Source organism: Leptonotus elevatus, chromosome 19 (genome assembly GCF_054856555.1).
Source record: "Leptonotus elevatus isolate MCC_2025b chromosome 19, RoL_Lele_1.0, whole genome shotgun sequence".
NCBI lineage: Eukaryota > Metazoa > Chordata > Actinopteri > Syngnathiformes > Syngnathidae > Leptonotus > Leptonotus elevatus.
This window is the reverse complement of record NC_141257.1, coordinates 2,368,051-2,386,527: the sequence shown is the minus strand read 5'-3', so window position 1 is coordinate 2,386,527 and position 18,477 is coordinate 2,368,051. Positions and strand designations below refer to the sequence as shown.

The 18,477-nt window shown below is 39.3% G+C and overlaps 1 protein-coding gene across 12 annotated transcripts in view; it reads right to left on the bottom strand.

The window, feature by feature from the left end:
• pou2f2a (POU class 2 homeobox 2a) overlaps positions 1–17,959 on the bottom strand; it is a 62,031-nt gene extending 44,072 nt beyond the window's left edge. For 5 of the 12 annotated variants that reach the window (XM_086063133.1, XM_086063122.1, XM_086063129.1 and 2 more), the window contains exons 1-5: positions 17,788–17,959; positions 14,968–15,211; positions 14,112–14,227; positions 11,688–11,767; positions 1,709–1,897 (exon numbers count right to left, since the gene is read on the bottom strand). In XM_086063133.1, coding sequence (XP_085919259.1) covers positions 1,709–1,808 — 100 coding nt within the window. In that variant the 5' untranslated portion in view covers positions 1,809–1,897; positions 11,688–11,767; positions 14,112–14,227; positions 14,968–15,211; positions 17,788–17,959. The other 7 variants (XM_086063124.1, XM_086063132.1, XM_086063123.1 and 4 more) reach the window with 7 other exon arrangements.
• Between the last annotated feature and the right edge of the window lie 518 nt (positions 17,960–18,477).

Sequence of the window (18,477 nt, the reverse complement as noted above, 5' to 3'; positions counted from 1 at the left end):
TAACAATTGGTAGATGGAGTCCGTTCTGTTAACGGGATACTTTACTCGTTGAGCCATTTTCAGCAGGTAAAAAGTAAATATTTTGTCTAGAATTAATTTGATCATTTTTCATGTACAATTTAAAAACACATTTTGCCACTTGCTGTCCGCTAAAGACGACATCAGCCGTGCTCAGGAAACGGGTAGCGACCAATCACGGCTCACCTGAGTCCTGGGTTTGGTCATGTGATGTTAGCAAACTGAGCCATGATTGGTCGTTACTTCTTCCCCCGAGCAAGGTACGATGCCATCTTCTGTTGATAGCGGGCAAAATTGTGTTTTTGTTTTTAAATGTATTAATTGTACAAGGAAAATAATGAAGTTATCACAATTATAGACAAAATATCTTCTTGCTGCTGAGAATGGCTGAGACAAGTATTTATTTCGAAATTTGTAGCATTATTTTTATTTATGTGCCTATTTATTTATTATTTAACAAAAAAAAAGCACTACAATGAAATGTTTTATTTGTATTTTTTTTTCTTTTTTTTAATTTATGTATTTATTTATTACTTTACAAAAAACATTATGGTGAAAACTTATTTATTATTTATTAATTTATTATTTTATTTAAAATATTTATTAAATTTTATTTGTATTTATTTACTAACAAAAAAAAGCAACAAAAATGTTAACAGTGTGACTAACATGTTGTTGTTTTTCTCTCTACCAAATGAACTAAAGTTGATAAAAATACACCCCAATTAAAAAAAAAGAAAAGAGAAAGAAATTATAATCATAGTGGATGGAGTATGAATTGAGTAGGATTTTATAAAACAAAAACAAAAACACTTGAATTAGTGGAAAATTTATTTGGGATTGAACCAAAATCTCTCTTTTTTTTTAATGAATGTTGATTACACAATACACCTCACAAAAATGATGTTGAATATATATAATGTTCATGTGGTCGCTTGCTTTCAAACAACTACCGGTTTTAGTCACATTTGCTTTCACAAGCAAATGTGACGCACGCACGCACACACACACGCATACATACACTTAAGCGTGCACCCACTAGAAACAACCGAATGGCGTTTTATAGGTGAACGGGAGGAAACGGGATGAAACGGGAGGAAGCGCGACCCTGACGAACCATCAAACTACACATTCAGATTCAATCATAAACACACAATGAGCCACTCGGCGATATGATCTCGTCTATTCTTTAAGCCTGTTCCACTGTTACATCATGACAAGAGTATTCTTTTCCGCCAAACTTTCTGCCGGCAACCGACCCCACACTCCCCCCCCTCCCCACCTTTCCCAGACCCGGATCAATATCCACTAATCGATAGATGACCATGAACCTAGTGTGAGGGATGGATGCAGGAATAAGGAAAACGTGGACAAATATGCTAATGAATGCACATTTCTGCATTGAAATACTTAATAAGCTCCCAAAAATGTTTTCAAGGAATGTGTTATGCTTTGATAAATAAATGATGAATCCCCTCCAAGCTTCACCTGCTTGTGAATTCTACATATAGTAGAGTGGAAAACTTTTGATTTATAATTCAGGTGGATTTCAATACAGGGTGTCAAAAAAATGTTTCAGGCGAAGATAAATTCTCCTTTTGATGATTATTTCTCTGATGTCATTATATTGCGAGTATTCTCCGTTTTGAAAATGCCGAGAATGAAGCGGAGGTCTCCGGCGGAGTCTTACCGGGGCTGGACCGCGGAGCCAGCGACGACTTGAGTCTCCAGGCGCTGAAGTCGGACGCAGTTCTCTGAAAGACGAAGGGCACCGGCAGGGGGACAAACATGGTCCTCCGTCGACCTGGGACCCCTTCCCTTCTTTGCTCCTTGCTTTTTATTGTGCTCTCCTCTGGTCTTTAGTTTTCCCTCCGATCTTCTGTTCGGACACAAAAAAAAAAAAAAGGAGCGTTTTTTTCCCCCGGGGGTTTCTTGGTAGTATAATCAGTTTTTTGGTTCTTTTTCCTCTTTGGTCGTGGCAATTAAAGCTTGGAGGGGGAGTGCAGGTGAGGCGCTACGCTCCCGCTCTCGTGCGTAAAGACGGCATCGCGGCTCCTCGACGGCTTCCGCGCTACCCCAGCTTGCAGGCAAAGTGTCCTTTTCTCAGCTGGAATGAACGGCATGGAAAACAAAAAAAGTGAGATTCCGCTCCCGATAGCTGATCAATCGATGAGTAAATCCATGTGATCTCGATTCTTTGGTGCTCGGCGGGATTCTTCCCCCCACCACTAACGACGGTAGTCGCGCTCCGTCGCCGCGCAGCCTCAACGCGCTCTGCTGATCGCGAGGCGCCTCGTCCGGGATACAAGAGACAAGAGACACCCACCCCCGCTTTTACACACACCCCCAACCCCCCCGCTTTTTTCCCCTCTCTCTCTCTCTCTCTCTCGCTCTCTCTCTCTCTAACACCCCCCAACCCCAATGGCCACCCCGACACGCACACACTCGCAAAGTGTATGGACCAAACGTATGGAAGTGTATCAAGAGTTTTGGGAGAATTTCTGAGTTGGAAACGGAGTTTCTAACACCTTTTTTTTTTCCCCAGTGTAAAAAAATGCTGCATCTCAAAAATCTCAAAAATTCAAACTCAGAAATTTTAATTCAAAGTCAGATAGTGCAGATAAATACTTCCTGACTTTTGCAGTATTTTAGTGCCAAATGAGTTTGATTTTGTACTAGACACGTAAAAATTTTACACTCAATTTAACGTTAATTCATCATGAGAAATTCAAATTCAACTTAAAAATTTTGAACTCAAAAATCAGAAATCCAAATCCGTGATCAGTTTGAATTTTGACACTAATTTTTTTTAAATGCATTATATATTTTTAAAATGTCGGAAATTCAATTTCAAACTCAAAGATTCTAATTCAAAATCTAAAATTTAAATTCCAAATCGGAAATGACATTTTACAGAATTCCACTTTTTTTCATAGTCAGATGGTACAGATAAATACTTATTGACTTTTGCCAAATTAGTTTGAATTTGGCACCGGATACGTAAAACTTTTACACTACATTTAGCGTTAATTCATCATGAGAAACTCAATTTGAAACTCAAACATTCTAATTCAAAACCTGAAATGTAAATTCCAAATCGGAAATTACATTTTAAAATCGGAAATTCTAATTCAAACTAAGGAATTCAAATTTAATAGTGATCAGAGTTTAAATTCCATTTTTTATGTTTTAATTTCGTGAGCGTGAATTTGATATTTCTTTCTACAGATTTTTTTTTATTATCTACACAAAAAAAAATATGGTTTAAAAAAAAATAGCCCAAAAAAAAATCTAAATTAGAACGCATAGATATACTTCCAAACGTTTGTGCCATCTGAATTTGACAATGAATTTGAAATTCAACCTTCTAATACAAATTGAAAATTTGAAATTCACATTCAAACTCGGATGACAGCAAACAAAGTCTTGCCGTTTGGTCTCTATTTACAGGTCAATAGCCTTGGTCTTGTAACACACAGAGACGTACACGCGCGCATCCAGTCAATTGATCCTCTGAAAACGTCATGACAATGAAGCCAATAATCACATCATCACATCAGCCTGGAGAGCATCGATCGCCTCCTCGCACACTTACACTCACACACACACACACACACACACACACACACACACACACACACACACACACACACACACACACACACACACACACACACACACACACACACACACACACACGTTTGATGTATATTTCAGTGGGTGCACCTCTCTCTCGCCTTCTCTCTTCTCATGTTTACATATTTACAATAGTATCTTGCACCTTCCATAGCTGTTACGATTTCAACTAAAACTTTCTGGGAAAAATATGCCTCAAAGTTGTTAAAAAATAAAAGCACATGAATTAATATGAAAGTCAGTTTATTGATCTACTTCAATTAGATTTGCCGACTTATACAGATAAACCTACCAATCGACCAAAATGAAGCGGGGAGGTTTTTACCCCAAAATTGCATGTCGAATTTATATTGATGAATTAACTCGAATTAATTCAATTAACACAGGCTCACACCAACATTCACCGGGGTATATCCTTTGTCCTTGTAGTTACGATATTCTGTTTTACATCATCAAATCTGTGTACTGTCGTCTATGTATTATACTGCCCCCTGGTGGCCATGGGATGCACAACAGAAGGAGCAGCACAAAGCCCATTGAATTACCATGAATCATGATGCACTGTTTAATTATTGACATTTTATTTTTATAAAGTACAATAATGTACTTCAGTCAAGGCAACAATAGCAAGTAGAGACACTGAATGTGTAGTGTGAGTAAGCACCACAGATCATCATCGGCGCCAATAAAGATTCTTCCAAATACACTAATCGATACGGTAAATATGGCAGTCAATAATCACGTACGCCGCTCTCCTCCTCGCGCACTCCTGAAGGGACCAGGTGTTAATAAGTTATTGATCCGTTACGGCCCCCGGGGGATCTCTGCCGGCGCTTTACACAGCAACTGATACAGCGAAAGCGCCGCTCAGCTCACTTGGACGCTATCGATACCCGAACGGATGCTCAGACGCGTTGCGAGCTGCGAAAATGTCGCTGCTGAAAATCGGGACAGGTCATTTCGAGATGAGGCGTGTGTATTAAATCATTCATGAATTAATTGTGAAGCATTCATTTCAAATGATGCAATTAAAAAAGGGAACAAGTTATTTCATTTAAAAAAAAATCCTATTACATAAAATAATAGATGAATAAAAAAATAACATGGAAAAAATTTGTATTTTGATTGTATTGGACTGTATTTAATATTTAAAATTTGTATTTTAAATAAAACGATAATTAATTATAAATTCCATTCATATTAAATAATCCAATGAGAAAAATACAATTACAATGAGATTGAATCATAATTTTATTCTTGAAATAAACATTTTTCAAATATTAGCAAAATGAAGAAAAAAATCATTCAAATATGTTATAAAATATGTAATACTTTTTATAGAATCTGACCTGTAGTAAATGAAATGTAATTAATTTAATAATGCAATGAAAAATGTAGATAATTTACACACACATTTGACCTATTTAAAATGTTTAATATTTTTACTTTATTTCAAAAAAATAATAATAATAATAATACGCAAAATGAATAAAAACGTAAAACAAAAAACGGAATGAAAATTCTAATGAACCAGTTTTATGCAAAATGCTTGATCATGTAAACGTGTGGTGGGCCAGATGAATAAAAATGAAGCATAATCATTTTTGTGTTGGCAGATTTGTTGCTATAGTGCAGATGTCCCTAATATTATGTCCTCCACTGATCTCTCGTCCTTCAGTATGGCCTCACAAAGGAGCCCCAACAAGCTAATATCTCACCCCCTCCTCCTCCCAAACCCTCTCTTCCACCCCCCCCCCCCCCCCCCCCATTGACAGATGACGTCTGCGTGTCCAATGAGCGAGCGAGCGAGCGGACGCAGCGACCGGTCGGCCCTCCGGAGCCCCCCTCTGCAGATAAAAGGCTTTGAGTGCGGAGGAGCCCCCACATCCCAACTCCTTCCAGACAAAAGCAATTATTTCTTGAAAAATATAGTGTGTGTTGTGCGTCCATCGCAGCTGGGGAGGGAGTGTGTGCGTGTGTGTGCGTGCATGTATATGTGTGTGTGTGTGTATATGTGGGGGTGTTGGGGTTTGAAGGAGAGGTGAGCAATATGGCGCACGGCGGGCCTCATCAATAGCAATATGTTCTTTTTCCTCTCCGTCCCTCCTGTAATATACTTTTTTTTTTTTTACGGATACTGGACACAGGCCGTTAATGCACATCTGATCACACGCACACACACACACATATATGCATCAAGCTATCTATCGATAGATAGATAGATCTATCTATCTATATACAGTTTTCAGGATTGGCATTTTATATTACACACACAATATATAAATCATGTGTGTGTCAGACAGATCACTGTTAAATGGCTGTGTCGTGTTGACAAACGAGGTGGTTGAATTAAATTCCCTCTCATCAATAAAGGGGTGGGGGGACGGGGGGGTTTTACGTACGTAAGGGGGCTAGCTTGCAATCAATACCGACGTACAATTATGTCACAAGTTATAGCATGAGCGTGCACTACACACACACACACACACACACACACACACACACACACACACACACACACACATTACCACAAGTGTGACTCAATATATTTAAAAAACATAATGAATCATATCTGGAGCACGGCCCACAGCGTTGCAATGGATACCAGCGGTTTCACTTTATTACACCCTTAAGATGGGACGATGCCACAAAAGAAGCAAAATTCATGATTTGTCTGCACGGTAACAGCGCAAGCGTGACCTGATTGGTCCATTTCACCGCAAAGTGATAATTGCTTATTTTGGATAAACAAATGTTAACGTGTTGAAACTTCAAGATTCTCAACGCGTCGCCATCAAAGTGTACATTTGCCGACGACGTTACTGACACGTTGATTTCATTCGCTCATTTTAACTAAAGTGTTTCGTAGTCGACTATAACGTGACAAAACTTAAGTCAAACTCAATGAATGAATGTCTGGCATGCTCATTACAGGATTTTTTTATTTTTATTGCTTCTTGCAGGTCAGTGTGAACGAGAATTGTTTTGATAGTCATTTTTTTATGGTTAATGTTGAAAGATGAATTTGAAATCATAAAGTGTTTTCAGATCATATTTTGTGGCATATTTACAGTTAATTAATTTTGAGCATCCAAGTAACTTACACGGACGGGTTTTCCCGTTATAAGGCGTGTATTGGCCTATTTGTTATTTTTTGCTTGACGTTGTGAGCGAGCTCCAGATACCACCAGCAGACAATAAGGCACTCTATTGCCCTTGCATGCGGGCAAGGAGAGCCCATGTCCTGTCATCTAGACAAAAGTCAAACACAAAAATACAAAAAGACATGTTAAGAGTAACCAGCTCCAAATGCCCAACAAAAAGATCCTGTGGTTTTAAATGTCACGGAACGAGTTCAAATGGTAAGTGAAGATATTTATTTTTGGCATCCGTTTGTTGTCGTATAACTTTCTGGCCCAGCATGGCCTGCTGACCCAAAGTAATCAATGGTGACAGATCGTCAATAGTTTGCTCCTCTTGCTGCCAATACGCCTGCCGCGTATCTATTACTCACAGTCGTTGCCGCCGTCAAACGCCCTCCGCGCTACGTTAGCGATAGCATCGCAGCTCGCTAGCATTACAACGTGCGTAACAAAGTGCTGGTTTTACGCCAACGCGCCGGAGCTTTTTTTCCCGCCGATTTTACGAGCGCCGTGACACGCCGCGCCGACGCCCCGATCGGGCGAAGCCTAAACCGCTTAGCTCGGCACAAACGCGGCCCCCATCAAGGCCGGCGGTAATGCCGATGACACGGATGCAGCTTTGCGAGCCGGCGTAACCTCCAGCGTGCCGACGCGCCTGTCTGCCTGCGAGTGTGTGATATGACTGACTTCAACAGTGAGAGGATCATGAGCAGAGTGCAGGAAATGGTGGATTTTTTATTTTTTTTAAAAGCACACTGCAGGAGGAGGTGGAGGATGTGCACCAAATATGGTTTTAAAAATCGAACATTTCATTTTTTGGTAACAAATTTCTAGCTAATGGCATGTGTGCCTTGGGTGGTGCGCATCTTCAAGTTTGGGAACGACTGCCCCAAAAAGTAAATTTAGATTTAAAAATAATAATAATAAATTTTTGAGGGCATCAGATGGGGTGTGCAATGGGATTAAATGTTTTATCATTTTCCCTGTAAAATTTGTGAAATTAGGTTTAAAAAACATTTTTTTTTTTAGGGTGTCAGAAGATGTGTGCACTAATTCGGCAGGGATTTTCAAGAAGGATGCCCAAAGTTCCTAAACTATTATTTTTATTACCATTACCTCTGAAAATTATCTTACTCCGTTTTGAGGTCGTCAGAGGGGGTGCGCTCAGTTTTGTGGGGATGTGGAAAGGGGTGCACAGCTTCCAAAAGTTTGGTACTAAAGGTTTAAGGATATGAGCACTACTTAAAAATGTGTTATTTTAGCTGAAAAAAAAATGCACGTGAGGGCCCGATATTACTGTTGTCCACTTGGGGGGTCACTACCTCACATTCTCCACCGTATTATTTGTGACTTTGAGTGTGTATGGCTTTAAGAGGCGGGGCCTAGCCTGGTGAATGATGTGAGCGAATGAATGCAAAGTAAAAATGGATCCCTGAAGCTTCGTAGTGCTGTTGATTATTAGTGGAAATGTATCAAGTGTGGACAGATAACACAAATAAACACGTGCACGCAAACACACACACAACCTGAAATGCGAGAAGGAGACACAGTGAAAGCGTGCGGGCAGATTTAGAGTCGGAGATCAATGAGAAATGTAGAAATCAATGAAGTTAGCGGAGGGGAATCAATGGCGCCTAATCGGGATGCCAATGGCCCGAGTAAAAACAATTAAGAAGGAAGAAAAATGTTTAACCGCCATGAACCGGAGCCCACACGCAACCCGACACACACATGCACGCACAAACAAACACACACACACACACACACACACACAGTAATGGTGTTTATTTACTGCTAATAATTGCAACGGCTTATAGTCAGGTGCGCCTTGTAGTCCAGAAATTACTGTATACATTTTTTTCCATAGATTTTATTCACCATTATAATCTTATTTAAAATTATTAAAAAAAATATTGTTTAAAATTTACAAATATTTTTAGTATGAAATGTATTTAATAATTTATTACTATTACTATAGAGTATTCGCGCTATTTTTCGCTCTACCAAGTATAAATACCTTTAGTATTTTTTGATATATAACATTTCATTGAACACATTAACAGACATTTCTGACGCAGATGATGATTTGTCAAACTGACGCAGTATAGCGCCAACTACTGCCAAGGAGGACTTGGTCAAAGTCTTTTTTTTTCTTTTCTTTTTTTTGCATTAAATAAAAATTTATCAAAAAATATTCAAAATATTGTTTAAATCTAAAACTGTTAAAAGAATTGATTATAATAAATAACTAAATCTAATATTTAATTTCATCGTGTATGTGTGTGTTTGTGTGTGCGCACGTGTAGGGTTGTTGCGGGGCCAATCGATAGCGGCAGGCTCACTTCCGACCCCGCGGCTGGTGGCGACGCGGAAATCAATGGGCCGGCCCAATAACTCAGGACGGCGTGTGGATTAGTGAAGTGTCAACTAATCAGGGAGTTAGTGAACGTGACACGCCGCCTATTAACCTATCGATACAACACTATTGACGAGGTTGCAAACGCGCTCCAAGATGGCTCCCCCGAGCAGGAAGTGCTGGGGAAACCCCCAAAACGTTCATATGCAATTAACATGCCGTAACACTTTTATGAAGACCTGTAATTACCGTTACACATTGATGCTAATTTGTGTTAGCCGGTCTATGTTGTTCTGTACTGTGCGCTAGCATTAAGATAGAGGACTTTCATTAATATATGGTTTGGTTGCACACTTTAGTGTTTAAATATACACTGCTTTGTTTTATTTTGTTTTGTGTGAGTTTTATAGTAAATTTCAATTGGGAATGAGAGAAAGCAGCTTGAAGCAAGCATGCTCGAACTCTTACCGTTTTTTGGGGAACTGACTTTTTTTTTTTAAATAAATTACACATTTTTATGTACAGTATGTCTAATTTCATTAGTTTAAAATTTATATATTTTTATAATATGTAATTTTTTTGTGAGCGACAGACTTGAAGAAATGTTCTACAATTATATAAATATTGCAATTTTATGAATGGTGCCAGAATGAATAATCCAGTTACACTCAATACAGATGGAAATATTTTTTGTTTTAATAAATTATTAATAAAATGTAAAATTGAGGTTTTTAGTTATATATTTGTTAAATTAAATTAAATTTTTTATAAATTTTTTAAATCTCATTTTATTTTATTTATTTAAAACATGTGCATTTTATTTATTTAAAAACAGGTATTTATTATTACCATGATTTAGTACAATAAAATATATGTTAGAAAGATTTTTTGTGTGTGTGTGTGTGTGTGTTTGAGCGAGAGAGAGAGAGAGAGACTACAGGCAGACTTACAATATTGTCTCATTTTACTTTTTTTAGATTATTTGGGTGGACGGCTATTAATTCCGTTCAAGATGCGGCAGTATAACTTGACTTGGCATGTGCCTATAAAAGACTCATTCAGTGACGAGGCAAAGCTCGGGCAGGACGGTGGACAAAAAGAACGTGTTCTCGCATGTGCGCGTGTGCGCGTGCGTGCGTGCGTGCGTGTTTCAAGAGCATCTTTAATGAGGGACATGAAGAAGAAAATCACCTGAGAAAATTAGAGCACTGGCAAAAAAGGATGAACAAAAGTACAATGACGACTTGTTTTTGGAAACCCTTTAAATTAAAAAATGAGTTTGTTTATAGTTATTGACTAAATCATTTTCATTGGAATCAATTTTGATGGGTTTTTACAGTATACTGTGGAGTTGCTCTTTGCTAATGCAGTACCACGTTGCACCACAACATGCCAGGCAGCACTGAGGTCGACTGGAACATTACTTGCTCCCACAAAGAAGAGAGCCTGTATGCTCTGTTTGTATGTGTTGCTGCTCCATGCGAGTTAAATAGCACCTGTTGAAAGGTTATGCTAATTTGTGTTAGCCGGTCTATGACAATTCTCATTATGTTAGCGCGGAGCTAGTGGTCTTCTGTTAGATGATGTTAAAGGCCGTTTTAACATCAATTGTTCTGACAGAGCAGAGAGAATATAAAGAGGATTTTTTTATTTTTTTTGCAGTTCGACATTCACAAAAATTTACATACTTGCAGTTTATTGTTTTGGAAGCTATCCCACGTAATTTGTGTGTGTGTTTTTTACTTATTTATATTTTTGGTTTGTTTTCATGACAAATTTAAGGGAGCATCAATAATTCACTGAATTTTGCATCTCGTGGTCGGGCTCGGGTTTGTTTTGCTGCTCCACATTTGTTTCAGGAGCAGTTTTATAATTAATGCAACAGCTATGCTAATTTAATTGTATTTAATTTTTTAGCGGACTTCTGTTCTCTTCGTGTTTAAATATTATAACATTCAATTGTGTTTTATTTATGTGTCAGTTTCACCAACCTATGCTTTAAAAAAAAAAAAGTATTTTAAGAAGCTTAAAAGTGTTGATTTTTTTTTCTTTTTCTTTCTGATTTCTCTCTATCTCAGATTCTCAACGATTGCTGGAACGTATCTCCGGTATTAAAATAGGGGTTCACTATCCATTCAAAAGGCGTACTGACTTTTCATGGATTGTTGACACGATTGAAGAAGCAAAAGGGGTGGATGTAAAAAGATGTAAAAAAAAAAAAAAAAAAAAAAAACACGAGTATTTGAAGGTGTGAGCGAAAATAAGCGAAGTGATGCAACAACGCGAGAAGGAGGCGGATGAAGGCGGATGAAGGCGGATGAAGGCGGGCCTCCCACACACGCAGGCCGGATTAGGAAACATATGCAGCCGAGTAGTAAAGGATTAAGGGGTGAAGGAGAGCGCGAAAGCGGGAGAAGAAGAATGTGACGAGGACGGGGCACGGGGGGGGGGGTTCGACCAGCCGGATTTCCAGCCCTGCTTTTATCCTGCCTCCTCCTCTATTTCATCCTCCTCCTCCTCCTCCTCACACTCACCTTCGTCTTTGAAGCATCGCACGGCGGCCGAGCGAGAACGCTGCGAAGAGGAGACGGGACCGGGCTGGACGATTCATTAACTGCAATCACAAAAAGACAACCTCCTCTCAGGGACAGCCAAACCAAATTTGACTGGGTCATTAATACATACCAGATATTGTGTTTAAGAAAAACCGTTGGGAGATTAAAAAATGTCACTGCGAAATTAGAGCAAAGTAAAGAAATAGCGAAAGATTCAATAGATAAATAACTATAAATGGTACAAGTAACTGAACTTCCTTGGGGGAGGTAACATGGACAACACTTTAAAGTTGGGACAACTGCAGCCTTATAATTTCACAAATTCTGTCATGTATGTTTAAAATATTTGTGTGGCCTTACAAGTGTACACATTTTGGATCCTTAAAATAATGATAAATGTGTTTTTTAACATGAGCCTGAAAAAAAAGTATATTTCTCTTATTTATATTTGTAATAATATATGATACATAACAAGGCACTAAGCAATTATTATAATTATTTTTAAAATATGGATTATTGTATTGAATGTGCTCTATGGACTGTATTGTAACTCTGCCATCAATACAAATTAACAATAAACCCACAAATCTTACAAAAAGGCAAATAATTTTGCATATTTTAAATTATGAAGACTTTTTTAAAACAGATGGATACAAAAATAGTTACATATCCAATTCTCAATATCTGAAAACTTTTTTTGTAAACTGTCATTGTCATTTCCGTTTTATGTAATAAGAGGGGGAACAAGCATCTATTAAAATCGATTTGTTTTATTTTATTTTTTATGAAATGCCGTATCAGCCAGGCCTGTTTTTTTACTACAAATAAAAACACATTAACACTCACTTGCTATTTTCTCCTCCATCTGCCCTTTTGCTCGATCTGTAAGGCTCTATACCCAAAACACACAGACACACACACACACACCCGTGACCCTGGAGGTCAACCCTTGGTGGATGGGGTCAGACGTCTGGCATGGTGCTGACCTTCGACCCAGAGGGCACAACTGCTCGCTCGCATTCTAAGCAGCTGGACAACACACTCTCTCACTCGTGCGTGCGTGCGTGCGTGCGTGTGTCGGATTTGTCCGGTCGCTTCCCAGGCGACGAGGTCAAGCCGCTCGTCGCCTTCGCCGCCGTCGAAGAACAGGCCGCAACGCTATTGATCAAGGCGGAAGCAATCGATGGGCGCACTAGCGGCTTCCCGCTTCTTCATTATCCGGGGGTTAATATCTCATTAGCGGCTATTATCACCACGGCGACAGGCAGTCAACGACACGCACGCACACGAATGTGACAATTCCCAGCCTGCATCACGCTTGCGGGATGCGAGGTTTATTGGAAATCAATCCGGGAGGAGTTAGTGTTTTCCTGCTCCATCGAGTCAAACAAGCCGGGACTTCCTGTGATGTCACAGACATGATCGCAATGCTGACTAGAAAAAGATTGGTAGGTTAGCTGGTTGGGTAGATTTGACAGTCAGTGACTGATTAGTGGGTAAGTTGCGTGATTGGTTAGTGAGTCAATTGATAGGCTGTAGTTAATAGCTCGATTGGTTGTTTGGATGGTGACTTGGTTCATTAGGCAATTGGCTTAGTTTGTGAATTGATTGAGTGATTGGTTTGGCAGGTTGGTCAACTGATTGCTTCATTGACTTGTTGGTTAGTTGACTGATCAATTGTTTGGTTGCTTTGGCTTGTTGACCGCTCAACGGATTGATTGGTTTGCTATTAAGACAATTAATCTGTTTTGTTTCTTATTTGACTGACTAGTTGTTTAGTCATTTGATTGCCTAGTTGCTATGTTGGACATAACGTTTGGTTGATGAAATGATTATTTGGTTGGTTAATATTTAGTCACTTGATTGGTTGGTCAGTCGTTAATCAGATGATTGGTTGGTTAGTTGATTATTCAATTATTGGTTAATTGGTTTGACCGGTGGGTCAGTTGATAGGTTGACTGATGAATGGATTGGTTGAGAGTATTTATTTCTTGGGGTGTTCACATGAGGGTGCCGAGTGACCATCTCGCAAGACGGTCAGTGACAGAGAAACGTCCTCCTCCCTTCGGAGTGAGCCTTTCTAGTTTGACATATCGATGGCTCTCTCGAAACGCCTTCTGTCCAGAATTTGGCCAATATTGTCCTCAAAAGCAATAGCCCTGATTTTGAAGCTACAAATGAATTGCTGACTCTTGAGCTCTCCCTCACAGCAAAGATTTAAACCTAAAGAAACCTTTTGGATTAAAGGTGAAACATTTTCAACGACCAAGAAAAGTCCAGTTGCTCCTATTCAACTTTTTGCGGACATGATTGTGCTACTGTATCCATTTAATAAAAAACACACACACACACACACACACACAAAAAAAAAAAGCAAGCAAGCAAGAAAAGCATCATACTTACAGCTGTTATCAGTTCATGTGGTCCACGGTGATGATGGTGGTGGGGTTATGGGGGTCTTTGAGGGGGGCAGCATCAGCAGGGCTGTGCCGCTTATCAGCCGGCAGACACTCATGATCCTTATTAGCCACGGAGGAGAAAATGCTATTAAACAACCCGACTGGCTGAGGCGGCACACATCGAAACAACACAAATATCTTGTAGAACTCATTTGTGTCTTTATTGTGATCAGTCAAGCTACTTACTGTGAAAATGTGAAGCCAGAACGGTCCCTAAATAACATTAATTGTGATGTGGCTACAGCAGATGAATCAAATTTAAGTTTGGCGTACCTTAAAAAACCAAACACTCTCCACAAATGACTTTGAAATGCCACCGAATTGTAATGGTTTAAATTATTTTTGTACACAACACAAAACAAAATTAACTAAGATAAAACCGGATGTATTCTGACTATTTCTCTTTACGTATGGTAAACATCAAACATTGTCAGTTTAGTTAATGTCACAAAAGCACCGACGTACGGTTTAGGGTGGGTGTAAATGTGATTGTTTTGCTCACTTGTTTGTCCTTAAATACACACGCTAGCTTAGCGGAAAAAAACTAACATTCAATTAACAAACGTCATTGAGATGCGTCAAAAGTGGCTAGTGACATTAGCCTCGCTTAAAAAGACGATATAATCTACCGTTATTTCACTTTAAGTTGCTTCACTGCGAGTTGTTTTCCCCAATTTAAAGCCAGAAGCCACAAATGAGCTATAGAGACAGTTTATAAGATGAGAAATTGTGATTTCGTTACATTTGACAAATTAGCGGCGGCAGCTACCGGCTAATGGCTTCCAAATATGCGCAACTACCGTAAAGTGTGGCGTCGCCAGGAAACCAGGCGAAATTCACGACGTTGAAAGTGTCCGGCCGGCCTCCGAGCTTCAGAACGGTTTTCGAGGCTTCGTGATATCAGCAAAACACCGGCCTCACCCGGTGCTCGCTTGGGGGGAAGGATAGATGGAAGATGGATAGGGTGAGGAGGTGGTGGTAATAGCAGACTGGCCGTGCTGACCTCTGACGTCACGTCGGCGGGGTCAGCCTTGCGCGAGCAAGCTGGGGAGTGAAAAAAAAATCAATAAAATTAAATTAAAAGAAACCCATCACGTCAACACTGCAGACACAATAATGTTGCTGTTGTTATGGTATTGTCCTCTTTTAAATGAAAGAAACCTGTTAGATGTTTACAATTCACGCAATTATCTTTTTATACAAATGGGAATGATCTACAGCAGCTCACAAATTGTAAGCTTGGAGTATACACTGATTTGATAACAGATCATTTCATAGAGGCACGTTTTGTGTGTGCAGGAAATCGTGGCTGCCTGCAATTCATCCATACAAATGAAAAACACGTTTTATTTTATTATTTCTTCAAATATGATACAGTACTCGTAAATGTCGTCCAAACAATTATTTGCATTTTTATCATAACTGCAGAGTCTACATTAAAAACAAAACATATATATATAAAACATTAAGTTAAAATGATCATACATTTTTTAGCTTCATTAAAAAAATACCTCACGTTTTGAATGAGTAATTTACGAGTATTTAAATAAAAATCTTTGCATTTTTGTGATGAATTAATTTGATTGAATCAACATAGCAGATTAATTCCACATATCACTACTTGCATAAGTATCTTTTTATTTTATTTTATGCGGTTCAAATGCATGCAAAAAGGAAAATGCACATTTGCTTAAAATATGCTCAATTGTCTATGTATAAAAGAAATAAATTGTACCTTTTATTTTTGCGACGATTATTTGACCACTCAGGTGCGTTGTGCGCCTTAAATGTAACCAACACGTAGAATATAATCATATCCAATCGACACCAAATCACACATTTCATTTCTAATATTAAACAACATGAAAATATAAGCAGGTGAAGTCCACGTGCAGCGTTTGCGGGAGACGTGCGCGCGCGCGCGCTGGTGGATCGATGCCTGCGTGCGCGTGCGCGTGTCCTCCCCCCCCCCCCGTCCAGGAGGCCCATGAATGGAAAGCTTGTGACGTCACCGCAGCATCTCGGCCTTTTAATTGATTTGTCATAATGAACTCAAGTCTTGTCGCCATCGATTTCCGCGGCGGTTAGCTCATTAAATAAAGTCGCCATTCGATAACAATTACAGTCAGACGGCACGAATACAACACGCGTGGGAATCTCAACGGCACGCATGCAAATGAGCTGGGCATGTATTTTAAATAATGAGACAAAAAAAAAAATCTGAGAATGAAAAGCAATAGTCCACTTGTGGAAATTTGGACAAATCATTCGTTGAATTGATTAAAAAAATGACTGGGACACATTCGGATCAGGGGGGAAATGGGGGCAAATCAAAATCACATTTGAACAATAATAAAAGTGACGATAATAATACCATAGGCCTGTTTAGAGGCACAATTTATTCTCCCTTTGTGGAATTTTAAACACTGTATAAATGAAACTATATAAAGTCATATACATGTACCAGACACTTCATAGCTCGTGCAAAAAAAAGAAAAGAAAAACAAAGTAACAAACAGATCTTGATGCGATGCAGTAGAGTCCAACACAATTGGATTGAAAATTATTTTTAATACATTACATTCAGCTGCACATTGTGTCAGGTGAGCACAACGGATGTGAAATCAAATCTGTTGAAACCAAATCCACGTGCTGACATGTCACCCCTGATGACTTTTATGCGTGAGAGGATGAGGAGGCCATGTGATGAGAAGATGTCAAAAGGAAAGGACAAGATGAGAAGAAGTGGACCTCCGTCCAAAGGATGAGAAGATGAGAAAATCAGGAAGTGAATGGATGAGAAGACGAGACGATGAGAGAAAAGGATGAGCAGAGGTGAAAAGAGGACTTAGAGATGACTGGAAAAATCATAAAGATGAAAGGATGAGAAGGCAAGAAGGCAAGAAGCGCGTACACGAGGCCCAGCACACGCAAACAAAGTGTGAGCGTGTGCGGGGGGGAACGAGAAGCCGGGAAAGAGGAAGAGGAGGGCGAAGAGAAGGCGGGAGGGTGTCTTAAATGAAATGCCGCCAGGCCCCCGTGTCCTCGGCACGTGCGCCCCCCCCCCCCCCCCCCCCCCCGAGAAGAAAAGGAGCTGCGGCCCATCTGGACTCTCAGCCTGCAAAGAAAAAAAGCAAAAGGAGGGAAGAAAAAGGACAATAAGGAAAGGGAAGGGAAAAGACGGACAAGAAAAGGACAAAAAGGAAGGACAGGGAATAAGAAAGAAGGAAAGGTAAAGAGAATTAATTGGACAGAGAAGAGAGAAGTAAAAAAAAAAAAAGGGGGGGGAAAGGAGGCAAAGAAAGAAAAATAGTGGGGGGGAAGTCATTTAGGAAAATAAGCGAAGAAACAAAGAGTAAGAAAAAAACGATGAAGAAAAGAGTAAAGAAGGACAAGAAAATGAAAAAAAGGAACCTTAAGAAAGACAAGAAAAAGATGACGACAATTAAAAGAAATAAAGAAAGAAGCAAAACAAAGCAAAGATGAAAATGAAGAGACGAGATAAAGAAAGAAAAAAAGAGAGAAAATGTAAAAGAAGGAAAAGATGACGGCCAAAGTTGCCGAGCCGCAACAAAGGCGGGATTCCGTTGAATTCCGCCTTTTCTGCACCAGCTTCTCACCTTCAAATCAATACGCTTTCTTTCACGAGAGTTTCCCGCCTCGGAGCAGCTTCACTGTTGCCACGGCGACGCGCCGCCAGGTGAGGAGGCGTCGACATCCTGTCCCGTGCAACCGGCAGCAACAGCCTGCCGGTTGCTCGTGATAAGCACAGAAAGTTGGACGATGTGAGAAGATCAAAAGACATTCAACTTTGGGGTTTGTTTATTGCATTCACACACTTGTTCAATGCAGAAGAGCCTCGCCTGCCCCCCAGTGGCCGGATGACAACATTCAGGAAGAAGGAGCTCCTTTGTCCGCGACAAACTTTTGACTGTCAATGACTTAACAAAAAAAAAAAAGGAAACATGAATCCAATTATTTTGTGCACAAGTTAGATTAAAATTTGAAAAGCACCTTAAATTCAACAAATTAGCATTCACTTTTTAATTATAATGGCATACCATTTATATGTATTTAATTTCCAAGACAAGTGGAACAATTTTGTGCATTACATATAAATGCTATTTTGCTATTTTTGAGTCATTTTGTGGTCAATTGTATAATTTGGACTATATGAATATATCCATCGATCTTATGTAACAGTTACCGTAACACTGGCTTAATTCAATAATATTTTTTTATACAAACAAATATGCAAAACATGATCATGAAATATATGAATATGTATTCATTTCATAGACTCGTTTTCA